This window comes from Athene cunicularia (assembly GCF_003259725.1).
Source record: "Athene cunicularia isolate RWA chromosome 4 unlocalized genomic scaffold, athCun1 chr4_part1, whole genome shotgun sequence".
NCBI lineage: Eukaryota > Metazoa > Chordata > Aves > Strigiformes > Strigidae > Athene > Athene cunicularia.
Genome location: NW_020799098.1, coordinates 32,317,209 through 32,345,019, shown reverse-complemented (window position 1 = coordinate 32,345,019; position 27,811 = coordinate 32,317,209). Strand labels below are relative to the sequence as shown.

Sequence of the window (27,811 nt, the reverse complement as noted above, 5' to 3'; positions counted from 1 at the left end):
GACCGGGGGCTTTCCCGCCAGCGCCGCGCCCCGCCCCGTGACGGGCAGCGCGTCCCCGCCGCTGGCCTGCTCCTTCGGCTCTTAAAATCAAACACGAAAGCGCTGACAAACCCCGTAAATGATTTAACCTGGCTGGCAGACCACTGAAATCACGTCAAAGCCCCGAGCGTAGGCAGGGATTATCGACTTGCAGAATCTGTTTTTGTCTGCTTTTGGTCGCCTGTCAGAAGGCACAGCTGAAAACACAGCCGTGAAGGGAAATCGTTGTAGTCTGCCCTACCTTTTTTCCTTCTTTCTCTGCAATGCCATTATTCGTGTTTTGCTACTTGATTTAGGGCTTGGCGTTTAGATATCTAGGTTCTTTAAACTTTTCTTTGGGGAAAAAAAAAAAAGGGGGGGGGAAGAGGATTTAGCATTTTAAAAATAGTTGTGACTGATACTTGTGGTGTGCTTTACTGTTATGCTCTGATCACCCAGCTGTTCCAGGCAGATAACCTTGTTATTTAGCAGAAGTTCTTGTTAGTCCACAAGGGGGGCTGGACTTGCATCATATAATCATTATTTTTGATTTCTGTTTCAGTAAAGCTGACATAATTTATATTGCTTTCATTTGAGGGGATTGTTCCTCATTGTCAGAATGGGAAAAATGAATTACCGTTTTCAGCATTTTCATTACACTCAATTTCTAAAGCAGATGCACTTAATATTTTCATAGGCCTCACAATTTCATCCTGGGTGAGAAACGTTCTACTGGTAGTACTGGTAAATGTAGTTAACCCCGCATCTCTCCCACATCAGTACTTTTACCAATGTATTTTACTCCACCAAAAAATAAATGACACATTAATCAATCTGTAATTTAGAAAAGGAACTACATTAATGGGAAACCGAAATGAAAACGTTTCAGTAAAAATGCAGTTTCTCTCCAGCAGATGCCCCTGTATCAAAGAAATAGTTCTGGACAATACAAAGTGCATGAAAGAGGTGAGCATAGGGTTGCCTGTTATTGTAGCACTTTTATCCCATTTCTACCATGGGCTGCATGACTATATCCATAACTAAAATTGCTTTAAAAAGGATCTGCAACAACTTCATGGAAGCTCTCTATGTATTGAATATATATTATTGCCATTCTGCAGCTAATAAAGGAGTTATTATCAGCTTTTTAAAATTATTCTTTCAAGTAATGCCCTTTTATACTAGCTTCAGGTACCATGTCTGGATATTCAGCACGATATTGGCAGTGTTGCTGTTGGCAAGGCATTTTATATTGTTACAGTGGCATATCTCCCACTGCCCAGCAGGTGGAGGCAGAATTTAAGAGAAAATAGTGCCCTGATGCAATGACTATCATTATTTTTGTTGTTGTGATTTATTCTTAAAATACAGCTCCCTCATTCCCGTTGTTTTCCGCACGGGAATAAAAAAAAAATTAAAAAAAAAGTACGTAAAAATATAATACACTTTTAAGGAAAAACTATAAATTAAATAGATTTCAGCATGTTCTAGTAACAAGGTCTTTACTGTAGTCCTCTGTATGTCAGTAACTGCATATTTTCTTACCACAAAATGTCAGCCATTGGTAGTATGTCTCTCATAGGAACTTACAGCATCATTACTCCTATTCCTGCTTGACATTTGTGAGATGATTTTTCTCCTGTCCCTCTTCAGGAATTGGCTGCAAACTTGTTTTTTTCTTTTTTTTTTCTTTTTTTTTTTTAAATAAAGTTTTCCGAATAAGTAAAACAGTACCAGCTCCTCAGAGACATTTGACGTTTCTCGTTGGGTATGGGAGTTGAAAAAAGGTACAGTAAGCATTAAGGAATCATGGGTTGAACTGCAAGAAGCATTCTTTCCAGTAGGTGGTTCTCCAGTACTGTTATAAAATCGTATCTCTGGGTTTGGGAATGACTGTAGCCAAAATTAATATGGCTTAAAGAATGTCCTGTTAATTTAAAAAAAAAAAAATGGGGAAAGTCCTGTATCAACGCTAATGAGCTTCTAGATTGACAGTAACTAATTCCTCCTACAAAGATCTGTTATAAGTGCTTCCATCAGCAGACATGTAATGAATGAACCCTCACAGAAACTGAATAGATTATCTTTAAGATAGCTCAATTTAATTAGGATTGAAAGCTGTGTCAGAGACATGATGATTTCTTGTGCATCTGCTGACTCTATCTTGTTAATTTTACTTTATTATTCCAGAGTGAAAGAAGGCAAACAAAATACAGGCGTGTAAGGACTAGAGACAAGAAGGGAAGGAATAAAGTTTTATTGAGACAGAGGAGATAGGAGTAGTAGTTCGGGGAAGATATTTTTAAAGGCCCTGAAACAAAGGCAGTAATTAATAGGGCATTCGGTACAGATAGTAAATGTCCACTTATTTGCTAATTTGGTGACAAAGAGGTTTTTGCTGTAAAAATGAAACTGCCCAAAAATGATTGGTTTACCATAATATGGCTACACAGTGACTATCAGGCTACTATATTAAAGTTAGTTTTTCTTTCATTGTGTAACATTAGATTGGGAAGATCTTTTAAGGCATTAACAAAGAGTTTTGAGTTGATCTTTACAGAAAGGTAAAGTGTCCACTTATCCTTATGGGAGTCTGATAATAAGCAGGTGTGGGGCAGAGGCACAGGCATTTAAGACTCCAAAGCCATGTGTTAGGCTTGTCAAGGATTAGCCAATTCACTACCACTGAAGTTGAAAGCAATTTTTTTGATGATCTGCTCAAACACAATAGCCATCAGAAGCAATAAAGGAAAGAAGAGTAATTGGGAGCTAGGTATTAGCTAACCTGGTCAGACCCTGAAAAATGGCCTGAATCTCAGCTGAAGAATGGACAGGATCCCTACATCTGTAGGGGTGGGGAAAATAATCCCCTTGATACTGCTATTATCATTCTGTAATATATGCTGTTAGACACACTCAAGGTATTGCATTCTAGTAAAATACTACCGACTGGTATCAAATGGGACAGAATCACGAGGCATAATCAGTTTTCTTTTAAGCATGCTTGTTTCACACAACCAAAACACACCAGGAACACCACTGTTGCCTTGCCTAGAAGCCCCAGGACCATGTTTTTCTCACTGTTCAGTTTTGAAAACCATTTTTAAAAAGGTCTCTATAGCACAGAAGTTAGCAACATCATAAGTACTATTTCACTCTTAAAAAATTAAGATCCTGTTTCACGACCAGCATACAGATATGGTGCTTAATCTGGATGTCCCTCTTAGGTGTTTAGTTCAACATTTGTTTGATACACTGTACTTTTAAGTATGTAGTCTCATCTATTTCATTTTTTTTCTATTTCCAGTCATACTTTTTTCTATTTCCAATCTTCAGTTTATTCCTTGGCTAACAAAAGCAGTTCAAGAAGAAACAAAATACTTTGGTTGTTCTGAAAAGACAGATTTGGGTTAAACATGCATATAAACATGCATCTGCAGATTCCTTAGAAAAGTGATTAAGGAACAACCTTTATTCATAGTATCTTGGATGGTCATTGTATATCATGATGTTGTCTTAGCCACTTCCACATTATTTAGATTTCTGGAGACACAACTTTGTATGTGCTACACTGAAACAAAAAAAAAAAAAAAAAAAAAAAAAAAGTGAGCAGGAGAAAGATAAAATTATTACATGTCTTAGAAATACCACATAAATTTCCCTCTCTGAATTGAATGAAAGGAAAAGAATATGAAAGAAATAAGTAACCCTACCACATGTTATAAAGAAAATTAGAAACCAATAATGGCAATAATGTTTTTGAAATAGATACTTGCTTTTCTGATAGTTTTAGCAAATACAGAAGTACTGAGTACTGGCATGTCCAATGACTATACATACATATATATATATATATATATATGTATATATATGCAACCATTTAAATTAGGGTAACTTTGAAGGGTTTTTAAATAACTTTGTAATTACTTTTTTTTCTGTCAGATTTCTAATAACATTGCTTTTATGGTTCCTTTTTCTTTTTTTCTGATGATAGAAGGTCTAATAGAGATTTGGTGCTAACTGGTTTCAGTTACACTATTGATTAGGGTTAGTACAGATCGATAACAACACTGAATTGATAAATACCAAGTAAGAGAGATTAGTTTGCACACCTTTCCAAAGATTACATTTCACAAAGTAGAATATAGGAGAAGGATGTATTTGGAGAGAACCAAAGGAAAACTGGGGCCAGCGGAAAGGAGGCAGTCAGGAGAAGGCAGGGTATGTAAACCATTCTTGTGAGTAAGGCAGAAGGTTATGGACTATGTTCTCTTCTTGGCTCTCACATGAAGATCTTGAGCAAGTCACTTGTCTGCCATACACATTTCCTCAAAATATAGCTTAATTCATGTTTGTTATGTTCTTGGGATTAATGAATAGAAGACAGACAGCAGCAATGGAACTTGTTGTGATTATTTTTAAAAAAATTACTCTGAGCCTTCACCAAATCCACCATTTTTCTATATTCTGCAAAGGAGATGTGTACAGATTGAGATGTTTGTTAGATCTTTACTGTGATGTGTTCCATCTATGCTAGTAATATCTATGCTGTCTTTGCTACTGTCTATTGAAAAATATGAGAGTGCTCGTTTTATATTTATATCTATATTTCTAATAAGAATTGTAGGGATGCCATATTTGGAGTGTGATAAAATAATGCCTAAATATCCTGAATTTGCAGATCTTATCCATGATAATGAAGGTTTGTTGCTGACTTCTGTATTGTGTATCTGAAATGACAGATTATTAAATGACTGAAATGACTAAATTATGCACCTGTTTCTTAGAATATGATAGAAAAATTAGGTGAATGACTTAAAAATTGGTTTATTGTTGCATATTATTTACATACACCAAAAAAGACAGTGCATTCATTCTGTCATTTCAGAATAAGTAGGAAGTTCTTTTCTGCTTATCTCTTTGCCTTATTAGGGAATTACCTTTGTTGTCCTAACATTTCAACTCCCAGAAGATACATGTTCTCATAATTTTGATGGAGTTAGTCGGGTTGGGGTTTAGGGGTTATTTTTGGTTGTAAAACGTCTAGCGTCTAAGTTATGAATCCAAGCAGCACATTCCATTTAAACGTATTTTCAATTTATTGTTTTTACTGTTTAGCATATGCAAAAGACCATTTAATTATCATCTATTTGGATATATAATGCTGAATGCACATTTTCAAATATGTGATTTCACACATATTTGAGTCCATTACATGTTTTCTGTTTTATCCTTAGCATTACACAAACTAAAACAATACAGAAAAGAACATAAACCAGTTAATTTGTAACAGACGGAATGCAAATACCTTCTGACAAACACAGAGTTACCATGTTGTGGTTGTACAATCTTTCACCCTTCCATATTTCTATGTGACAACTGAAGGGTATTTAAAACTTTCCTGGATAAAAGTCATTCACAGGAGAAAAAGTAAACCTTTATATTTTATAAATGGTTCTTAGCACTTGCATTACAGCTTATCAGGGAAAAGATGGTTGTTCCTCGTACTATGAAAGCTGCTTGCAATTTCTTTTGATTTTGAATGATAAAAGGATGATATTATGAACACATTATCTTGGTTTTGCTGATTTTAGAATGATAGAATGGTTTGGGTTGGAAGGGACCTTGAAGAACATCTAGTTCCAACACCTTCCACTAGCCCAGGTTGCTCAAAGCCCCATCCAACCTGGCCTTGAACACTGCCAGGGAGGGGGCAGCCACAATCTCTCTGGGCAACCTGTGCCAGTGTCTCACCACCCTCACTGTAAAGATTTTCTTCCTTATATCTAATCTAAATCTACCCTCTCTCGGTTTAAAACCATTATGCCTTGTAATCATCACTACACTCCCAGATAAAGAGTCCCTCCCCATCTCTCCTGTAGCCCCCTTTAAGCCCTGGAAGGCCACTATAAGGTCTCCCTGGAGCCTTCTCTTCTCCAGGCTGAAAAACCCCAACTCTTTCAGCCTGTTCTCATAAGGGAGGTGCTCCTGCACCCTGACGATCTTTGTGGCCTCCTCTGGACCCACTCGAGCAGGTCTGTGTCTTTCTTATACTGGGGGCCCCAGAGCTGGACACAGTGCTGCAGGTGGGGTCTTATGAGAGCAGAGTAGAGGGGGAGAATCACCTCCCTTGACTTGCATTTGATGCAGCCCAGAATATGGTTGGCTTTCTGGGCTGCAAGCACACATTGCCAGCTCATACTTAGTTTTTCATCCACCAAGTCCTTCTCCACAGGGCCGCTCTCAATCCACTCATCGCCTGACCTGTATCTATGTCTGGGATTGCCCAAAGATGTAAAATTTTTTCAGATAAACTACCTGGGGAGGTACTCAGCTGACAGTGCTAATATGAGGAGAACAAAGACCACTGATTTCTTGTGCTAGCTATTTCTTTTAAACATCCACAAAACATGCAAGATGGATTTAATTCAACTGACTGTTTTTACTGAACATCTTGATTTAGTGTAGAAGTGAGGAACAGCATTTATACATTTATTTAAAAAATTATAAAAGAGTAATTAATGATCCTTGCCATATTTTGCTTCACTTCTGTGCAAACTCTCCCAAGAGCAGCAAATCTGAATAAGATTTGTGTGAAGAACCAGGTCTTTACTGGCCATGTTAAGGTCTATGATATTTCCCAGTTTTCAGTGTTGGATATATCCTGCATGCCTAAGAAAGACCTTTTTCTCCTCCTTTGGTGCTTATATGACTTCCATTTGTATACTTTGAGGGTCTTCTATTTAGTATGTTTATTCTTGCAAAATCATTCTATAGGCTTCTTGAGTAACACAAATCTCTGACTTGACGCTGTATATAGTTCTTGTTTAACTGAACAACAGCCATACATTTTTGCCATCTAGCCTTTGTTTAAAGACTTCAAGTGATCGAGAATCTACTTGTAAACCTCAATACATTGTTTAAATGGTTAATAAATCCGAGTTTAAAATGCCATGTCTTTTTTCCACTTCCTAAATTCAGAGTCCACCCACTGAGTAACGATTGGTTAAGAGTTAAGGGTCACAATATGAATGGGTATCTCCCTCATTGCAGAAGTCATTATCCATACTAAGATTCCCAGTAAAAATTAATTGCTGAATAATTTTGAGGTTTTGAATGATTCTTAGTGTAGGCTACTCATGAGAAATTTATTGCAATTATTAAATATTTGAAATTTAGAATAGGATGTTAATTATTTGATGTAATAAGTAAAGAGAAATACTGCCAAGTAAACAGATACCAAATAATACACCAGAAATTATTCAGAGGATGTGTGCAAACAGTATTAGTCTTCAGAAGGAAGTTGATGGTGTGAATATTGTGGAATGCAAAACTCCTTTTACTGCTTTTGTTCAATATTTCCTTAAGAGTTCACTTTTCCCAGAAGCATTCCTTTAAGCATATTCAGTTATTTAACTTTTTGGGAAGAACCAACATAGAAGGAGGGCAAACACTCAAAACAAATTGCATTTTACACATTCTTTGATATATTCATCTGGCTCTAAAAACCTTATATAGAAAGTGATTTTGTCTAACCAAGTCACTGAGATTATGTGCTTCTGAGTGCCATCCAATTTAGCTAAAAAATACTGACTTACATCAAACAAGATTCTTTGTCCTTTTTTTTTTTTTCTTGTTACCTCTGCCTTTCTCTGTACTATCTTTGCCACTTTTTTTTAGCAGATTTTTTTTTTTTTGGTCACCTCTAACATGTAACTTCTAGTCTGAGTGATTATGTTTTATTTCTAAATCAGTTGAGTCAATTATGGCTCTCTATATACTTGTGAATACTAAGAGATTTAGGCTCAGATTCTGGAAAGCACTGGAGTATATGGCTGAATATGATGCTGAGAGCAATATTCTGGATCAGAGCAGTGAAACGGAATGAATGATCCCTTGTTGGTTTTGGTCTATTTTTATTTCAGAAGTGTTGTGTTAGGCACAGCATTACCATCTTCTCCTTGTTATGTTGCAATTTTGTCTTGATAACTGCAACTTCTCAGTAACATTCCTGCATTCTTGACCAGTGAATCATAGCAGATGTAAGCCTCAAATCCACAGAATTTAATAGCAAAAACAATCGTAGCCTGGGAGGGGCTCTGGAATTCTTTACATCAATTTAAGAAGATTTAACAACTTTGAGTTCTCTCCAGAGGGTAAAGGTAAACGTTTTAGGTACCTGTGAGGGAAGAAGGAAGAATCTGGGGTAATTGCTGTAGTTATGGTTTAAAAGTAATATTGTTTTTGAAGGCCATATAACTGGTGCAATGTTGCTAAGAATGTATTCATGTTTTAGCAGGAACTAGCTATTTTGCTATGATATCTAGTTAGTTAGTAAAACTCATATTCAGTTCTATAGTTTCTATAGTTATAATAATGTATAGCTGTATGAGCAAGGCTGCTTTTTAAACCTAAAAGTAGATCAAATCAAGAATTATTGTCCGTTTTTCAGATGAGGAAAATGGAGTAATTTTTGTAACACTACCTAATTAAAACAAAGCCAAATTTGTGCCAGAGTTTAATCATTAAAACCACTTTGAATTTTAAGAATCTTTGAATAGTAAATGAGTAATCTCATATGGATAAAATTTCAATGTTTCACAACAGTTGCCCTTAAACTTCAATTTATTAAAATAGAAAGTGGTTTTTTTTTTCCAGCTAACTGTTATGGGCTTGTGTTTTCAACTTGAAAATATTATACTGTTTTTCTCACTCTGTCATGACTGTGTGATGCATGTCTGTTGTCTGAGATTAAGATTTTCTTTTTGTTAAATCAACACAGGTGTTATAACAAAAGTCTTGGAAGTCTCTCAGGATTTACTAACTCTTTGGATTCGCTAGCATCAACAACACAAAAATAGTTGTTAAATTATGCGTTTTCATTTGTGACATGAATTAAGATTTGTGATTTGTTTGCATTTTTTTGGAGTGAATGTTTTTATTGCATTGTGTGTGAATGTTTATCATGGCTGTATTCACTCTCTGTATTTTTAATTATTTTACTTTCCACATACATTTCTGGATAATGCATTTTAAATAGCTATATAACAACCAGATAAATGAGTGGAGAAATTAGTTTAAGAAATTGACTTTCAAAGCATTCTTCCTTGAGCAAAATTTTAAGCTTCCCTTGAACAGAACTTGATCTTTACGTTACCAAAGAGCATGGATGTGCACTTTCAGAGAAGTTACTAATAAAACCTTTTCTGAATTTTTTAATAGAAATGTCTAAAACTAAGTAAACAGTTACCCACAATAATTCCAAAACTGAACCTGTTGATTCAGTTAGTGTATGCAAAGCACTTTGAACATATATGGGGCTTGAGCCTATTTACCCCTTTTCTTATTGCTGTAGGGTTGACCACTCAGTGAATTTCATGTCAGTGAAGTTGTGGGATCAGATAAACTACGTGAGTTTATACCTGTGGAGAAATTGGCTCAAAGGCCCAAGGTACTGCCCCTTCCAGGATCAGCACTGCTCACTGTCCCCTACCTCATCTAGGTCTCTCTGCTGGGCAGTGAAAGAAGAAGAGAAACACTATTAGGTCAGCTATTTCCTTTCAGAGCATGAGTTTTCATGTCTCTTCCTAGTCTTCCTGACTTTCTCCTTTTTTTGGGAGGACAACAGTACAAAGATTTTGGTCCTCCCAACCCTTGTTCCTACTTCAGATCCACTCTTTGTTTTTTTCCTGTGTTCTCTCTGTTTCAATGTCTTCCCTGTTTCTGACTGACAGGTCTGCCAAATGGAGCTCTCAGTTCCTCCTTCTTTATACTCTTAATTTTCTTACAATCATAGTGAGCTCATATTGTGATTGACTACAGGATCAATAATCCATTTTGGGTTTACTGTCCAACTTTCTTTCTTAAAAACTAAACTCCAGGATTAAAATATTTTGAGAAATGTATTTAAATCATCACATTTTATTTATGAGACTATTCCTATATTTCGGTATGTTTTTTGAACATATCTTAGTTGATAAAGCTGATACATGCAAAGTTGTCTTCCAGGTGCAGCCTTTATGAAGCTCTCCACAACAGGAACATGCTTTAGAAAGAGGCACCCTTTAAATAGAAAGGTGACTTCATCTGAAGATGACAAACCAAACCAACTGCACACATTACACTCCTCAGCTCTTCACTCCTTTTGTGCAGCTTGCTAGTAGTAGCTCACACAAGGGACATGTTCTGCCTTGATTGTGCCTGATAGTCTTTTTTTTTTTTTTTTTAGCTAACATAAATTTCTCTGAATAGTATGCAAGATTTACTTGATAGCCTTTTTTAAAAAAAATAAGAATACTGTAGTTGTAAAGCTGTGTAACCCATTTAAGACTGATTACTGTATTCAGGCATTCATAGTCGGTGAAATCCTGATAGAACAGTTTGAATATTAGGACTAATGTGAGGGAGAACAATGTACTTTTATAATGAAAATAACAGAGAATTAAGCAGAACAGTTAAATATGAATCTTCCAGTAAAAAAATATAGTCCCTTCTTCCCTTGATAACATATTTAAGATATGCATGGATTTGTAACAGCAGTTACCAGAGATGGATCATTTGAGGGTTGTCCAGATAGCTAACATACTCTTTGGTCACTCCTCTCACAGAAAGTGTCATTGCAACAGATGGCAACAGCTGCTTTCAAAACAGTGGTTGCTGGAATAGCCATATTACTACTGTCATAAGGTGAAAATGCTTGTTTTATCATGGCAGGAACCTCTGAAATCTAAATTAATAACAGAATTCAATGCCAGGCAATTCTTGCAGATTCTCCCCTGCCTTTTTTGTAAGCCTGAAATTCATAGGATTCACTAATTCAAACAGTAGCAGAACTTGTTACATTGAATTTTGGAAAAGTTTCTAATTCAAATGATACAACATTTATTTGGTTAGCCTGAAGAACAACTGACAACTTAAAATTCAGAAACTTTATGGCATAGAAATATCTTAGCCTAAGATTTTCAGTTCATACTTTCTACTCAGGAAGCATTTTATAGGTAATTTTTAATGGATTCCTTTGGAATTCTTAGAGATAGATATCAGCTTTGTATAGTGTTTTGCAGCTTAATGGCAGATGTTGCATATGTCCAAAATGCTTGAAAAAACTCTCTGAGCTGTCTGTAACATGAGTCAATGGGTACCAAGTACCCTCAACACCATGTGTCTGCATCAGTCCAGCGCAAGAAGTGGTATAGTGAGCTTTATACAGATGTACTTGGGCCTCACAACTCTATGCTTTCAAATGTGATGCTTTCAAACCAGCAAAACTCAGAACTATTTTTTTTTTTAATGTTACTTTCTTAAATAAGGTAACTGTAATTTAAAAACACATCCTGAGTATTTTATAGATAGGTGTTGAAAACCTGAAATTTGCCTGGGCTTTAATTTGTACTCTTGCATAAGTTTTTCAGAGATCGGTGAAAATCGTAAGTTGGACTTGTCCAATTTTAAAGAACTTAAAAATATACTTCACATAAGCACTTATCTTTGTACAGTAGTTTGTACAGTCTGCCAAAGTTCCACTGGTATATTATATTAATTCCTGTAGAAATTTGAGTGGAAATTTCCATAAAGTTGGTGTTTCAATAAGACATGCTGACATGGAATCATTAATCTCTATTATAGGTTTTATGCTTTGTCTAATCACAAATGTTTTAACATGTAGTTAGATGATTTAATTTAATAAGTAGAAAAATCAGAGTGGACACATACTTTGGTTCAAACATGCATTAGCATATTTTAAATGAAAATATTTTAAGTTAAAAAAAAATAAATAGTCCTTAATAGCTCACAGCAGTTTAACTAGTCACTTTAGAATTGGTTCATGTATAATCTATGTAAATATTTTTGTAATTGGAGGCCTTGGTTTCTCATCTGTGAGCTGAAAAGCATACATCCACCTTACAGAAAATAGTGGAGTTACATCAGCTAATGTTTGCAAGGCAATGAGATACAGTGGTGATTGTTTTGGCATTTAAATAATTTTCATATTAAATAATAGGATTTAAAATGCTATGGGTCATACAGTACGAAATATGCTTAGCTGTTGAAAGTTGTCATTCTTGTCACCATTAGAACAAAAGCTGATAGCTATTATACATTTTTCCTAAAAATTACTCTATAACAGTAAAATTATCACCATCCTCTCCTGGCACACAAAAGTCGCACAAATCCTTAGTTCAAGGACAACTAGCCCAATTCAGATTTTAATTACTTGAATATAACAGAGAACTGGCTCCCAACTTTAAAAGACAAACATGGAACATTGCCCTGCTTTTCAGAGCATTTTAAAATGCTATTTTGCTCTTGTCTTCTTTCACAATAAAATGTGTGGGTTTGAATCTTGAATAGCTGTCATAAAATACATAGAGAGCTCTGATACAAAGTGGCCTAAAAGGATAAATTCGGGTTTTACTGGGTTTTGGAGTTGTTCTTGATCAGACTATTTTAGACATTTGTAGTGATGCCTAAATCTGCGTTATATTTACAGTTTGTAAGAAAATAATTATAGGTTAAATAGATTATTTCTAATAATAAAAAATGTATTCAAATAAATATTTTCAAATATTTAGTTTTGATGTTTAAGTTAACTAGAATTTAATTTGTTCCTCTACTTCACAGCTTCTAAAGAATGAAGATTTTGATAATGATTGCTTTTGTCCTTGCAGCTGGCTTGATGGATGCTATTGGCAGCTCTGTAAGTTCTAGTAATTAAATTTTCCTGTAGAGTTTCTTCTAAATATTTCATACCTTGTTCTCCATAGTGCTTACAATGTATCTCAGCTAAACAGGATGGCAGAACCTTTGATGAAAAAGATCAGAATTCAGAACAAAACTGAAGGACAGGGGAAATAACCTCAAATGATGTTCAGTGGGGACAAGTTTCCAATGAGGAAAGAAGTAACAAATGCATGAATATACAATGGAAGGTAAATGACTGGGCAATAGCACCGAAGAAGTTCATCCAGTCAGTTTGTTACTGGATCCGTCATGAAATAGGAGGCGATAGAATATCTTAGATAAAAAAGGTATCATATGATGCATTAACAGGCACATTTACAAAAGGCACAAGACAGTTATACTACCATTCAGGGATAATGCTCACTCAGAATAAGACCATTAGTTTTGAGCAGTATACTTACGGAAAGGCAAAATGCAGGAACTCCTGAAGTGGTAGCTGCAGCAGTAGTATTTCTGGTCACTGACACTCTGAAGAATGTTTCTCTCCTTTTCTACCTTGTCCACTTGTCATACAGCCTTTTCTTAAGTAAGATCCACAGCTTCATATTCTTACGTGTTCCCATGTTACTATGTTATAATTCACACTCAGAAGCAATGATCAAAGCTCCTTCATTTCTAGCTCTCAAAACCTTCTGTTATGTATTCTGCCTCTTCAACAAAACCCCTAATATACACACATACATACACACACAGTCTTACTCTGATGCTTAAAATACTTCCGCTCACCAGTCCTGTACTGCCCGTCACGGCTAGTTTGATAATCAAGTCCTAACTAGCAGGAACCTGGGAGATTGAATTGTTGATTCATAATTGCTTAGGTGGAAGTGGTTGCTCAATTTACAACTAGGTGAGCATCATTGTTTGTGGCATATATTATCTTACGCCTTTTGTTCAGATAAGTAGCTCTATAGGGGCAGAATAGGAAGTAGCTGCCTCTGTAATCACTTCTGCTCAGTGGAGAAAAATATTACTAATTTTTATAGAAGCCTACTGAGTAAAAGGCATTACAATGAAATGTGTTTGATTTCTTTTGATTTTTCACTTGGAATATTAGGGGTTTTGGCTGACCCTGTGAATAAAATCTTGGAACATCCTGAAATCTCTCATTTTTCACATTTTAATCTCATTAAAACACTAATCTCATTGGAGATTTTTTTTCAGCTTATGTAAATTCTAAAAATATAGGAAATAACACCTCAAGTAAAAATTTTGTATTTTTATAGTTTGCATACCGTATTCTGAATGTAATTTATGGCATCAGTTTTAATGGAAGGTCACTAGCTGCTAAAAATTCACACAATAATGAAATAAATATTGTGAGTGCACATTAATTGCAGTAGCTGGTTAAATATGGGACTGCCTGTCCAAGAGCAGAGCTGTCAGCAGTTGTTAGGTAATTGCTTCTCAATGGGTAGTACAACAGTTGCTTCACTGAAACAGACAGAACAGGTTATGTTCTGGAGACAGGCACAATCAAATTCATATTTTTTTGAATGTTTCAACATTGTAATAGTTTAACTTCGGTCCATAGATAACAGAAGGAATATATTATAGCTGCTGACTCTTATAACCATAGGTTACATTTTATTTCTGTATTACTCCAGCTATGCACTGGTTTAACTCTGATGATTTTAAAAGAGTTATCCTGTGAAAAAAGTGTAGCAGTACGTTAGAAGAACAGTCTGGTAACCTGGATATCTAAAAGCCACATTGATCCACCTTGAAGTTACACAGCTAACTTGTGATTGTCCCGTGGGAAAAAGAGGTGTGGAATTCCAAATACGAGAATTGCGGTTTTGCTGTGCAGCAACAAAATGTAACGGGATTTGTCTGGAGTTGACAGAAAGAGATGTCAATGAGGAGGCTGGAGTCAGGGAGAGAAAGCAGTGTATCAGATACCCATAGTTTTCACCTGTGTGTTACTTTCAAAACTCTATGTTTGCTCAGTCATTTATTTCTTATGGTGTAGTTATTCAGTATGGCTGGTGATTTCTTGTTTGTTACTTACTATTTATCAACATTGTGAGCTTAAATCCTTTTCATCAGGAAATTGCTATGTGTAATGTAGATATATTACTGTTCACCCCATAAGAGTGAATTGTCTATAAATAAGATGACAGTCAGGTCAATGTTAGTTTTTAATTTGCATGAATTAATTCACAGGTTTTAAGTGAACAAAAAGAAAAGATAAATTTAAAATGCAAAGGTAAGGATAATATTTGGAGATGTAGCCTGTTGCAGACTTGTGTTTGATTCAAAGGACAGGACCTTTTATGGTGGTATATGAAGTAGTGTCAAACTTAGATATCAAGATTTTCTAAGGTATGATAATTTTTGAAAAGTGCTGTACTTTTACTACATAATTTAATCACAGTAGGAGAATGGCTGTTCGCAGTATGAATAGGTGAAGTGATAGATGCATTTTCACTACACCTGAAGTGTAGTGAAGTGTATGCACTTAGATGCCTGTAGCTGCCTCTCCTCAAAAGTACAGGCTTGTGCTCTCCCCAGAACTGCAAGTAGCTCTTAGTGGCTCAGACCTTGCCATGTGTTAAAGAGAGTACTAGCCTGCAGTCTTGCCTGTGAAATTACAAGGGCCTGATGACAGTGGCCATCATTTTCAGGGCCACCCAGGTCTTTCCTATTGTATTTTACCATGTTCTCCAAGGCCGAGAGTACTGAGTTAAGGCTGATAGAGGCTAACCTTCTCAATAAACAGACACTGCAGTAAAACTGGTGGCATGGTGGCTTCTTTATCACTCTTAATATGTTTAGGATTAATATTTGCTCTGACTGTTAACGTAGTTAGCATTAGTTTGACACGGTGAGCCTGGAAATATTTTTTTTATTATTTATTCACTCTTTCTCAGTCCACCTATGCAGCTCTCCAGTTCTCCATAATTTTCTGTATGCACTTGAGACTAGTCTGAGGATTTACAGAGCCCTGTCAAGGAAGGGTCTTTTGAATTTCCCAATTCAACTCAGCTTTTGTAAAGGGTTTATATAAAGCTGCAGATACAAGTTGAGACAACCACCCTGGAGAGACTGCATAATATTGCATCCTTTGTAATATGCAACATGTCACACATTAACCAGTGCTTATGGTCAAATAACATCCCTCTAAGCCACTGTAGCAAGTTTGTCTCTGTATGTGCAGAGATTTTAAGTATTTTTTTCTCGTTTCATGATAGAAGAAAATGAGGATATGCTAAGGATCTTGTATAGCTATCAACAACTGAAAAAGATTTTCAAGGGAGGATTCTTAAATAAGATAGGACTGTAGGGATATTAAGTCATTGGCTGCTTTGTTTGTTCTAAAAACGTTAGTTTGGTAAACGTGCCTCTTTACAGCTCCTCCTTGTGGTCAAGTATCTCAATGGTTTCTCAGGACCTAGTAGCAATCAGACAGTTGAAGTCTGCAGGCACACCTGCTGTCAAAGCAGCCTGACATGGGCAGCCCAAACCCAGAGAGGCAGTGGAACCTTCTCTCGAACAGGCCACTGACAAACTGCCTAGTCCTGCCACGTGTATATTCCCCATTCTTTTATTCCACCATGTATATTAGATTGCAGTTAAGTATGAATTAAAGCAAGCATCTGATGCACTTCAGAAATACTTAAAGCAGAGGCCTATGTTCAGGAATTGTTCTACAAAGTCTGATCATCAGATTTTCCAGTGTGACTAAATATTGCAGACAAATGGAACATGATGGCTAGGAACCATTTTACTGAACTCATGGACACAGATTCTTTTATCTTCAGATACTTCTCTTGAACTGTCTCTAGTTCATTTGTCTATTTGTTGAAAGTGAATTGCATCCTCTCTAGTGAAAAAGCAAAGGGGCCTGCAACACTTCTTTCTATCAGAAATAACAGGTCATAGTCATGACACAGTTTATATGGATGTTCCTTGACAGTAGCAGAAGTTCCTCTGCTTTTTTATTAGTACCACAAATTAATTATGAAAAAAAGTTGCATGCAGTAGAGCCATAAAATGAAAATTCTAATTAAAATCATTAGTTTAATTCACAAAGTTTATTCTTAGAGTTGTGGTGAATGGTTCTGCAAGGAAGTAATTCTAACCAAAGCTGTATTTGTGCTGCATAGAAATGTACAGAATGGTATCAGCTTTTCAGATAAATTTTTTAAAAATCACTGCAGAAAGAAGGCGACAAGAAACATTTTGGAGAGAGTGCTCATGGAAAATAGGTGAAGCCTGAGCATGTTACAAATTAAGGTATGCAGATGTCACTGGAGATGCACATAAGTATGTCACTTCATATCTCTCTGTAGTTCAGTGTGATAGGGCAATGTTCTAAGACATCAGCTCCTACGTATGGATTGCAAATGTTACAGGTCTACATCCTTAGCTCATGTAAAAAATGTTGCCATATGAATAACGCACCAATTTAGAAATATTGCATATTTGATCTTGCATATCAGATGTTCGAAATGTTGCCCTCTGATTTTGCTTTTACTGTGCTAGTTATGCTCTCACGCAAGCACCATAGCTAGTAAACTCTGTTTGCTCATATAAAATTGCAGACACAATCTTACTGATGCAAAACATTGTCAGATTTGTAAAATGTATGACAAAACCCCAAAGGCTTTTTTCTTCATGTTGAAATCAAACTTCTTTAATATGTATTTGAAACTGTACAGGCTGTTCTAATTTATGCTCCCTAGATTGGTTTCTGTGCACTTTGGCTATTTTACCATAGTCATTAATCTAAAAACAATTATTTATTCTTCTGTGTACATTCAGCATGGCAGAATTTTGAATAGCTTTGCCAGCTCTCTTGTCATGTGTCCCTATTTGCACCAGGGCGAAATGAGTGCTAGGCATCACCATATCAGAATTGACACATTTCTCACCTACTCTGCATGGCAAAATTAAGTGTACAAGTCTGCACAATAGCAACTTTAAGTTTGTAACTTTTATTTTTCATGAATATTCGCAGTTTCTTAGGGACTATTTATTTTAGCGTGCCAAAAATGAGCTCAAAACTTTACAATATTTATGTTGGCAATGTTTTAGATTCTTATCATAAGAAGTGTATAATCTAAAAACATTTGAAAAATGCACAGTGAAGTTGAAAACATATCAATGTGGACTGTTTAACACTCTGGAATTTTAGAACCTTCACAATGTTAGTAGGAGGTCTCACTGGATAGTAAATCTCTGTACATGGCAGGTGATAGAGAATAAACAATCTTTATGATAGGGTCTGTACTACAGTGTTTTTCCCTAAAGTCCCCTCTGCATGTTTGCAGTGAGAGCTGGTAGATATAGCCACTAAAGAGAAGGTCTCTTTGCAAACCAATTATATGTTTGGTCACTCTGTAATATACGAAATAATTTTAAACAGAGGTAGCAATTGAGGTAGAAGTCAACATAGTGTCTCTAGGAGATTGTGACCAAAATGTTTTATTCAAGTTAAATTTTATTTATGGTTTGTCTAGGGTTATTTTTGTGTCACATGTTAAATGTGACAAAAAATTGATGGTTTTACGATAAGATATTTTTTCCTCACCAGGATCTACAGAACTGTTTTCAAGAGCAGATACGACTTCAGGGCCAGGTGAGGCTTCTGGAACATCGTGTGAAACAGCAGCAGTTAAAAGTTATACAGCTTTTAGAGAAGAAAGAGATTCAGTACAGTGACAGAGGAGATGAAAACAGTGTCATTGACTTGGGAGGAAAAAGACAGTATTCAGGTTAGAAATGAAGCTATTCTTTTCATTTCCATTCATTGTAATGACAGCCAGAAGCTTTAGCACAATTGGGCCCATTGACTTATTGTTTTAAAAGCTCATAGAAAATTGTCTGTTTAAAACAGTGTTCAGCTTTTACCTAGGCCTGCTTGCCACAGGGAAAATTGTTAATGTTACATGGTATAAATCAAATTAGGATTGAAACATTTTACTGATTTATTAATAGCACATAATTAAAAAAACAGTGAACAATAAATTTAGAATAAATATGAGCAATACAACAGATAAAAGCCAGTAATAGACATTTACAAAATGTTAATAAACAGTTAGAGATTTCTAAACACCCTTCTTCAACTAATCTCAAAAAGTTCTAACACACAGGGTCAGTTCACATTCACACATTCAGAGGGTTACATGGGTTATAAGCACACACCAACTCTTCCAATCTGTAAAGTCCCTGAGACATCCATATTTACATGCATAAGCCCGGCATAGTGATATTTGCATCTCACTAATAATATTCTGTACATTGCACCATTCTGGCTGAGTTAGGTTCAGCTCAGGACATCACAGCTTCTAAAATACTGGTTTTAAGTTGTTTTTGTAATCTCACCAGCATTCTGGTAGTGATCCGGTTCCTCTGCAGTGGAAGAAGGCCAAGTGTTTTAGCCTGTAGTAGATGGAGTGAGGCCCAAACTCTTAAAATAATAAAACACCATCCAAACCAATAGTTGGATTGAAAATACAATTTGGAGGTCTGATTCTTGGGTGATGTTCATTTCTAGTTGTCCAGTGCTAGAGAGTCTAAACTTCTATAATTGTTAATAGCCTTGTTTGAATATACTTTTAGTGTTTATGCTGCTAGAGGAAATCACAACATAAAACAAGGCATGAAATATAATAAAGCACCATTAAAATTGAAAGCAGTTGGAAGTCTGACTTTAAATTTTAGCTATATATTTATTTATGTATTCAGCACCCTGGAATACTTTTTTTTATTATTATGACTGACTCATTTGTAACTGGAAAAGTTTATTAAAACCACATTTAGCTGAAAAGTATTTGTCCTTTCTTAGCATATGCCTCAGTTTATTTTCTTAAAATGTGATTCTAAATAACAGATCTAAGTTGTTTGGGTTTCTGATGACTTCTTTTTCCATTATTTTTTTCAACTTTCCTATCTAACTTGGGGTTAGATAGTGAGAAAGAAATTCCACACTATATACACCTGCTAAAAATTAAAATATGATTAAGTGTTTTGCTAATCTACTAAGAAAATAACAAGGAAAGCTACTTTCTATAACCCAATCAAACACTCTCTAGAAAGACAACTTAGCTGTTATTTAAATCCTGTTTTCTATTAGAGTTTAATCAAATCCTGGCATAGCTATTTGTTTCCAATATAAAGTGTTTATTTTCTATGTCTAATCTTCACGGACACTTTCACTGAGAAGAAATAAAATAGTTCAGAAAGTTCCAGACTGGCCTGGAAGTTTAGGCAACACGTTCATAAATGTTTCAGGGAAAATCTTACAGTTAATCAGCCCTATCTTTGCCAGGAAAAACAGAAATTTTGAAAATTATACGTCTTTCCTGTATGACTGCTTGATGGTAGATTACATATAAACAAAGAACTCCTTTCATTTCTTAACTCTTAGAGGAAAAAATATAAGATTATATAATTACATTGCTGTTATTTTTTCATGAGCTCTGAATTTTGTCATTGCTGTAAATGCTGATTAGTCATTAGCACCAATGGAGAGCAGTCTGTAAATGGGATCAAACCGAAGTGGTATCAGTTTACACATATGCTGCACTTTTGGGGGATAGTCTTCTATATATTTTTGCACTTCTTTGGTACAAGGGACAAGAGTATCAGGTCCAACAATTGTTTCCCTTTTCAAACACTGGTGATTCCCTACTCTTGTTTTTGGCAGTTCTCCTGTGGACTTTCTGGACATAGAAGTAAATGTTTGTTTTTAAATGTTACTGTGTGAACAGTGTGTATGTACAGAAGTTATATGATTGTAACAGGATTCTAATGTGGATACACCATTGCAAATTAAAAGTGACACCACTTAAACCAGAGGAATCATTTTGCTAGTCAAAGGAAAACAAAAATGATAGGATTTTATGGTAGAAAAAAGATTAAAGAAAATAATTATAGCTCAATAAAGTTTTAAAGCAACACAAATACAAGTAAATGTGCAAAAGTCATGAAAATGTGTTTGCAAATGTATAAGGTATTATTATTGCAACCTGTATTATCCTGGTTCTTGTGACTCTTGTATGACATGACTTGATTTCTGTTACTAACTTTATTTCTGATTTTGCCAGTAAGTATAGGACTAAAAAACCTGTCCAATAAATGTTTTGTGAACAGATTGTGCAGAAATCTACAACGACGGCCATAAGCAAAGTGGATTTTATAAAATGAAACCTATCCAGAGCCCTGCTGAATTCCTTGCCTTCTGTGACATGTCTGAAGGGGGTGGTTGGACTGTTTTTCAGAGACGTTCTGATGGCAGCCAAAATTTTGATAGGTAGGTAATAGACTTAATTTGGAAACAAAGTGGAGAAACGTTAAAGCAGATGGAGCTAAGTTAAATCTTAACTTTAGAAGTATATAAGTTGTTACCTCAGATAAAAAGGTGGAGTAGCCTCCGGATGAGATACCACTTCTGGCTCTGTCTCTTCTGGGAGACGTTTTTTTCTGACAACTTGTGCATTTTACATGAGGACACTTCAGTGTCAAATGCATTAACAATTGTTGGAGCAAGAACTCATAATGACAAGTAAAGGACTACCTTGTCTTTTGCAAATAGTAAAAATCTAAAAAATAAAAGCAGTCTGCTTGACCCAAAATACCATCAGCAAGCAAGTATGAGAGCAACCCACCACAGAGTAATTTGTAGCTCATGGTAAAATGCCTCCAGGAAAGGTAAAGTGAGAAGTTGATCTGTGGACCATAACCTCCTTGCCTTTGCCAAGAGCCAAGCACTTTTGGGAAAATTCCAGAAGTGAAATCTTTGGTGCTCTAAGACTTGAACATAAAAGACCACAAATATTTACAGATATTAGAAACCACAGGAAGGTTTTAGAACCTCCACTTTTCTCAATTTACTTTTCACGTATCTGTATCCTTCTGTGGATTTGTGTCTTACCTGTCTTTATAATTTCTGCAACTAACTTTACAATACCCTTATGAACTAGAGAAACAATTGCCAGAGAGGATGAAAAACTGCAATCCAGCCAAGAAAACTTTGCTATTCTTATTTTATAAAATATGGTCAAGACAAACTACAGAAGAAATCTTTAGCAGTTTAAAACTGTTATCACCATACAACACCCATTCTTCTTCACCAAAGTACCAGCTATTTAAGTCTCAGAGGCTGCTTTCTCTTATGACTACCAGTCCACAGCCTAATACTTTCACCCATTGGTTGAAGTATGGTTACTTCTCATCAAGGAAATAGATCATATTTTTGTCCCTGTTAGAGCATGTCATGAAACCAAAACCACTGAGAAGGTGTTTCAAAGCCAGTGTAGACAGGGAAAAAGATTCAGTGTTTTCAGTATACACATCAATTCTTGAAACTCTGCACCATCATGAGTTAAAAAATTGTTAGAATCAGTCAATAAGTCAAAGCTGAAAACTGCTAGCTAATACCTCAGCTTACAAATTATATAGCCAGCTGCAGGAGTTTCCCAGCTTAATCAAATCACAGAAAATAAAGAAACAATGCTTGGGATATGCCTACTCATTATTCACTTAGATCCCCTGGATTTAACCAGAAAAAATGTTTTCACTTTTGTTAAATTTTGCTATACCAGAGACTGGACTGAGCTCATGTGTTTTCTTCTGGTCTTAAAATCTGTTAACATTGAATGTACCCCTTAGGACTACTCTTTGGATGGGGATTCAGTGACCAGTGTAGTGTGGGATTCAGCCCTTCACGTGTGAGAAATAGAAATGATTCTGTGAAGATCAACAGTGTAAATAAGATAACAAAGTCTAAAGTATTTATTATTGCTCCAATATATAATGAACCTAGAAAGAGTTCAGCAGAAGGCTACGAAGATGATCAAGGGCTGGAGCCCTATGAGGACAGGCTATCCCTGGAGAAGAGATGATTTCAGCAGAACCTAATAGTAGCTTGTATGTACCTACAAGGAGGTCACTAAGAAAACAGAGTAGTGTGAGAGCTCATTGAGTAAACAGACTCTTCACAGTGGTGTCTGGTGGGAGGATGATACACAAAGTACATAAGCTGAGACAAGAGGGCTTCAGACTGGATATAAGGAAAAACTTTTTCACCATGAGAACAGTCAGCAGGTTGCCCAAAGAGGACATGCAGTCTCCATCCTTGGAGGTTTTCAAGACCTGCCTGGACAAGCCCTGAGCAACCTTGTGTGGTCTCCTGACTGACCCTGCCTTGAGCAGGACATTGGACTAGATTAACTCCTGAGGTTCTTTACAATTTGAATTATTCTGTGATCTATGGTTGTGTGATAAAATAAACATCCAAGCAAACTTGCTTTTTTGATAAATTAGTAATTTTTTTTTTTTTAAGAGTCTGGACTGACTATGAAGAAGGCTTTGGAAATTTTGTTATGCCAAATGGTGAATATTGGCTTGGAAATAAAAATCTTCATTATTTGACTAATCAGGGTAAGATCTGTATTGTAACAATAGTCTTCTATTGTTTCTGTTTCTTTGTTCTTTCTGGGACATTTTTTACCTTTCTTTTTAGCATAAATCATGAGTTCTGCTGTTAGTCTGCATGAATTTCTCCAAGTTTCAGAACAAAACACATTTGAATATATGCTTTCTAAAAAAATGTTCAGAACTATCATTGGGCCAATGGCATGCAGAGAGCCCCTGAAAAGTGGCAACAGTAGCCTGTATAGGTATACCTTGAAAGAATTGTTGGCACCCATTTCATTCAGCATTCCAGAGTCAGGTAGTATGCTGTACCAATTCATTTAGCCAGGGCTTTACATGGCTGCATGGCTATTACATACATGAAGGTAAATCTAGGCCTGTCCTGTGGATTAGGCTAGTCTTGGAAAGCTATTTCCATCTTTCTGATAGTCATTCAATATAACTTCTGCTTTGCCATAGAAAGCTGCATATACAAAACTTACCCATTGACTTAGCCATCTAATTCATATGGAAATCAGTGCCACCAGGATGTGGTTCTAGTTTAACTGTTATCTTCAGAGTATAAAAATCTAAAATGCTTAGATGTACACTTATTGATTGATTCTCACTGTCTTTTCATTACCACCTCAAATGCCTAACTAAAATATAGAGCCTGTAAGGCCTTTTTTTAAAAAGATATTTTTTGTCTATGCTTGAAAATCTGCATTAGAATAATTATAAAATTTTCTAAGCTGAATCAGGTGAATAAAGACAAAGAATAGCAAGACATGCTTTAATATGCATAAAGAAGATAAAACCTCATACAATATGCTGTGATGATAGAGATAAGATTAATGAGAAAAACATTGTATTTTAATCTGCTATAATACTCTCTTCTGAAAAGTAGTGAGATAGGCTAGTTTAACGAAGATAATTTGTGTTGTTATTTCTTAAGGGAACTATACTTTAAGAATTGATCTAACTGATTTTGAAGGAGAGCGGCGTTTTGCACAATATGCAAGATTTGGAGTTGCAGGTGAAGAGGTAATAAAATATTAAATAATGACTAGAGATTTTAATGTAAATGTGGATTCCCTAATTTTCATAAAGGTTTGTGTAGAAATCATATTTATTTTCTTAATGAATGATTGGAATTTTCAAATGTGTAATAATAGTGGGTTACATTGATACATCAGTTTTACACTTTCAGTGAGATGTATGAATCATTTTGTTTAGCAGACATGGATAAAAGTGTTTTTCTATTTTTGTTGATATTACCAACAATAACGGTACATGAAGTTCTGATTTGTTAATATGTACTGCAAACTAACTCTAATGTTGTTTTATTATGTCATTTATCATAAGGTTATTACAAATTTTACCCTGGTAAGCATCTTTACACCATTTCATTATCTATTACACAATGTTTAAATGGTATGACATTTTTGAGCATAAAAACAGTAGCAAATGAAACAGATTAGATTCCTCTTTGTGGTTTCACTTTCTGACATGCTAAAGGTTAAAGACATATTGGAACTTCATGTTCCCTTTCTTCACATTTTTCATTAGCAATCTTATGAGATGAGCTGTGGTGAATACTCTGGTACCGCTGGTGATTCCCTTACTGGTGGATTTCATCCTGACGTGAAATGGTGGGCTGATCATCGAGGAATGAAATTCAGTACTCGAGACAGGGACAATGACAACTATGAAGGGAACTGTGCTGAAGAGGAAAAGTCTGGCTGGTGGTTTAACAGGTATTTTGACTTTAGATCAGTATTGTAAATTATTCTGCTTCATGCATATTCATACAGTAATAATATATGGTAGAAGATAGGACTGGCATTGTTTATTACTTTTACAATCTGCCCTTGACCCCTGCCAGAGATCTCAGTGCTGGTAATACTGAGACTCGCTTTAGAAGGGACAGCACCTACTGCACAGCCAAGTTGGTCTGTGATAATGGTATTTGCCATAGACTTTGGTTGTCTTTGTTATCAGACATTAAGGAGAAGATAATTCTGCCCCTTTTTAGGTAACCAGTTTTTATGCAAATAGATCATGTAGAGTTTGCAGATGTATCCCTGTTGTACTTCATTCTTGCATTTCTCCTGCATTTCACTAAACCAGATGTGGCAGTGCTGCAGAATAGCTGACAAGTTAAGCTACTGCCAGTTTATTAAGCTTCATTTTTTTCACCTCATATCACAGCATCTCACTCTTTTTATTCCTTCTATATCAAGATGGGAATGCATCCACCCAGTTTCTGTCAGTGAGTATGGCTGGACTGAGAGGAAGATTTTTTAAAATAGAGTTCAGTAAAAGAATTTTTAAATCCTACTTCTGTACAAAATACCAGTTAAAAAATAAAGGATAAAACTGATGGCCTTAGCACTGCCTGTACAGACAGCTGTGTTCTTTCCCTTAATTAATTAGATAAATACAGCCATGAAGAAAACTATGCAATTTAGCTGTGTAATAGAGAGGTTTAAAATACAACTCAGGGAAGCATACTACTCTCATTGTGATCTCAGTTCACTTGGCAAGAGCTGCCAGGCTGGATCAACTCCATTGTTTCTCTGTGTTGTGTCATACTTTGTTTCTGTTTTTTAACTCCTCATTTTTCAAATTCTATTTCCGTAAGTAGCCTGTGACCACCTTAGCTGATACAATGTAGCTATTAACTCAATGTTTCACAATTAATTACTTATTTTAATACATTTTAATTTATTTGCCTGGATAGTGGGTCAGCAGAATGTTTGAGACACATAGAAAAAAATCACATGTAGACATTTTTTTTGCAGTTCTAACGAAAAGTAAGATATAAAAGGGAAAGGCAACTGTGTTGGAGATCCTTTTCCTGTGAAATCAGAACTCTTGTGGACTTCAAGGAATATCTATACCTCAAGTAGCATAAACCTCTGATACCATGCCATGGAGTTCATTAAGAGTGAATCAGCAATCACTTTTAGTTAATTGTATATATTTTTTGCCTGTTAAAACTTTTTTTTTTTTGGTAGTATTTGATTGGTCTGGACAAAAGAATGATCCCTTTGCAAAAGTAGCTGTACAGCAGAACTTGACAGTTATTAATACCTTGTAGTTGGTGCTACATAACTACTAAAGATAGCTGTCCCCTACCAGACTAGTTCCTATTATGGCTGTGTAGCTCATTCTCTTAAAGTGACAGTCTATCTAGATAATGAAAATTAGTTACTAATAGTATTATTCCACTGCCTTGCTAGTGACTTTTTTATGTTAAGCCTAACATAAAACTGGATCCTGCAAAATACTAGAAAATGTCAGTGTCCTTAAATCCTACCCAAAAGAACAGTACTGGCAGAGAAAGGAAAGCACTCAGAACACGTATTTGTCATGCACAGATTAGCACACATAGAAGGAATTAGTGCTCTTGGCTGGTTTGTATAGGAGCTCCCAGCTATGAAGGAATTTTTTATATCCAGCTCTATGCTATCTGGAATAATGGAATACAGAAACACCCAGATAATATGAATACCAAGAGATGTGACACAAGTGAGACCACATGGAAGTAGCTCAGAACTAATTTAAAGCCACTGGTCTTGTTCCAGCTCAGCACTTGTTATCCTGGATGTCAGTTGAAAAATGGCCTCTCTACATTATTTTGTAAGCAAAACTCTAGAAGAGATTTTCAGCTTGGATGAAAATCCACAGAGCTGGGTTCACTCTGGTACTACACCCAGGTCATAAGCTTTCCTGCATCTAGTGTGTTGCAAAAGTCAGTAGGTTTATAACTAGTAAAAGAAGAGCTAACAAGTCTAGTTGGACATGAGCTTATTCTCTCCTCAGCACTCCCAGTTCTAGTTACACCATGCATGGATGATCACAGTGGATCTGTGAGGCATCAAGTTGGGGCCACAGATCTCCCTGACTCAGGCTTCCTGCCTCACCAGTCATCCTGGAGACAACATAGCTACATCCATCCGGGGCTGTACTGGACTCAGTAAGTCCAGGCACAATTCAAACAGTTCTTCAGGGAACCAATTATATCTCTCTGCATCTGTTACACAGTTAATATATAATTCAGATAAAATGTCCACAGATAATTCAGAGTTGACTGTACTTTTGAAACTATTGCAGTGCAGTTTTTTACTTTAAAAATTAGCCTATCAGAAAGACAGCAGGAACGCAGACTAACTTTAAGGTGCTTATTAACTTGTGAATAATGAATGTTGCTTCAGAATATTGTATCTATAATCACACACCAGTTGTTTCTTTAGTACGTCCAGTTACTTCAGACAGCATCCAGTCAGTTACAGAGTACTATATATTTTTGTTATTAGTGCCTCAGGCACCAGTTAAGAGTTGTTACTGGCTCATGTTGCTGTTGACAAAATCATGTTTTGCCTGCTTCCATCAAAGGAAGTAAAAGACAGGATTCAGTTGATCTAATTATCTCTTAGCAACTATGATTCTTCTAATGAAATCTGTGTTTTGATTCAAAGTGGACAGAGTGCCTGCTCAATACAGAATTTGTATGACTAGAAAGATTATGTCAGCTCTGATACAAGTTTGTCATTCTCAACAACAGTCACTTTTGATATGTGCAATTAATAAGCTTTCAACCAACACATTATCAAAATTGAGCTTAAAAATCGTAAGCAATAAATAAGCATATATATATATATATATATATATATATATATATATATGT

The 27,811-nt window shown here is 35.7% G+C and overlaps 1 protein-coding gene across 11 annotated transcripts in view; it reads left to right on the top strand.

Moving 5' to 3' along the window:
• Positions 1 to 64: 64 nt before the first annotated feature.
• The window catches only part of FGL1 (fibrinogen like 1), a 30,711-nt gene continuing 2,964 nt past the window's right edge, over positions 65 to 27,811 (top strand). The window contains exons 1-8 of one of the 11 annotated variants that reach the window (XM_026847246.1): positions 65 to 250; positions 933 to 984; positions 12,640 to 12,715; positions 18,296 to 18,476; positions 20,857 to 21,016; positions 23,048 to 23,145; positions 24,074 to 24,162; positions 24,688 to 24,875. In XM_026847246.1, the coding sequence (XP_026703047.1) occupies positions 12,650 to 12,715; positions 18,296 to 18,476; positions 20,857 to 21,016; positions 23,048 to 23,145; positions 24,074 to 24,162; positions 24,688 to 24,875 (782 nt within the window). In that variant the 5' untranslated portion in view covers positions 65 to 250; positions 933 to 984; positions 12,640 to 12,649. The other 10 variants (XM_026847242.1, XM_026847243.1, XM_026847239.1 and 7 more) reach the window with 10 other exon arrangements.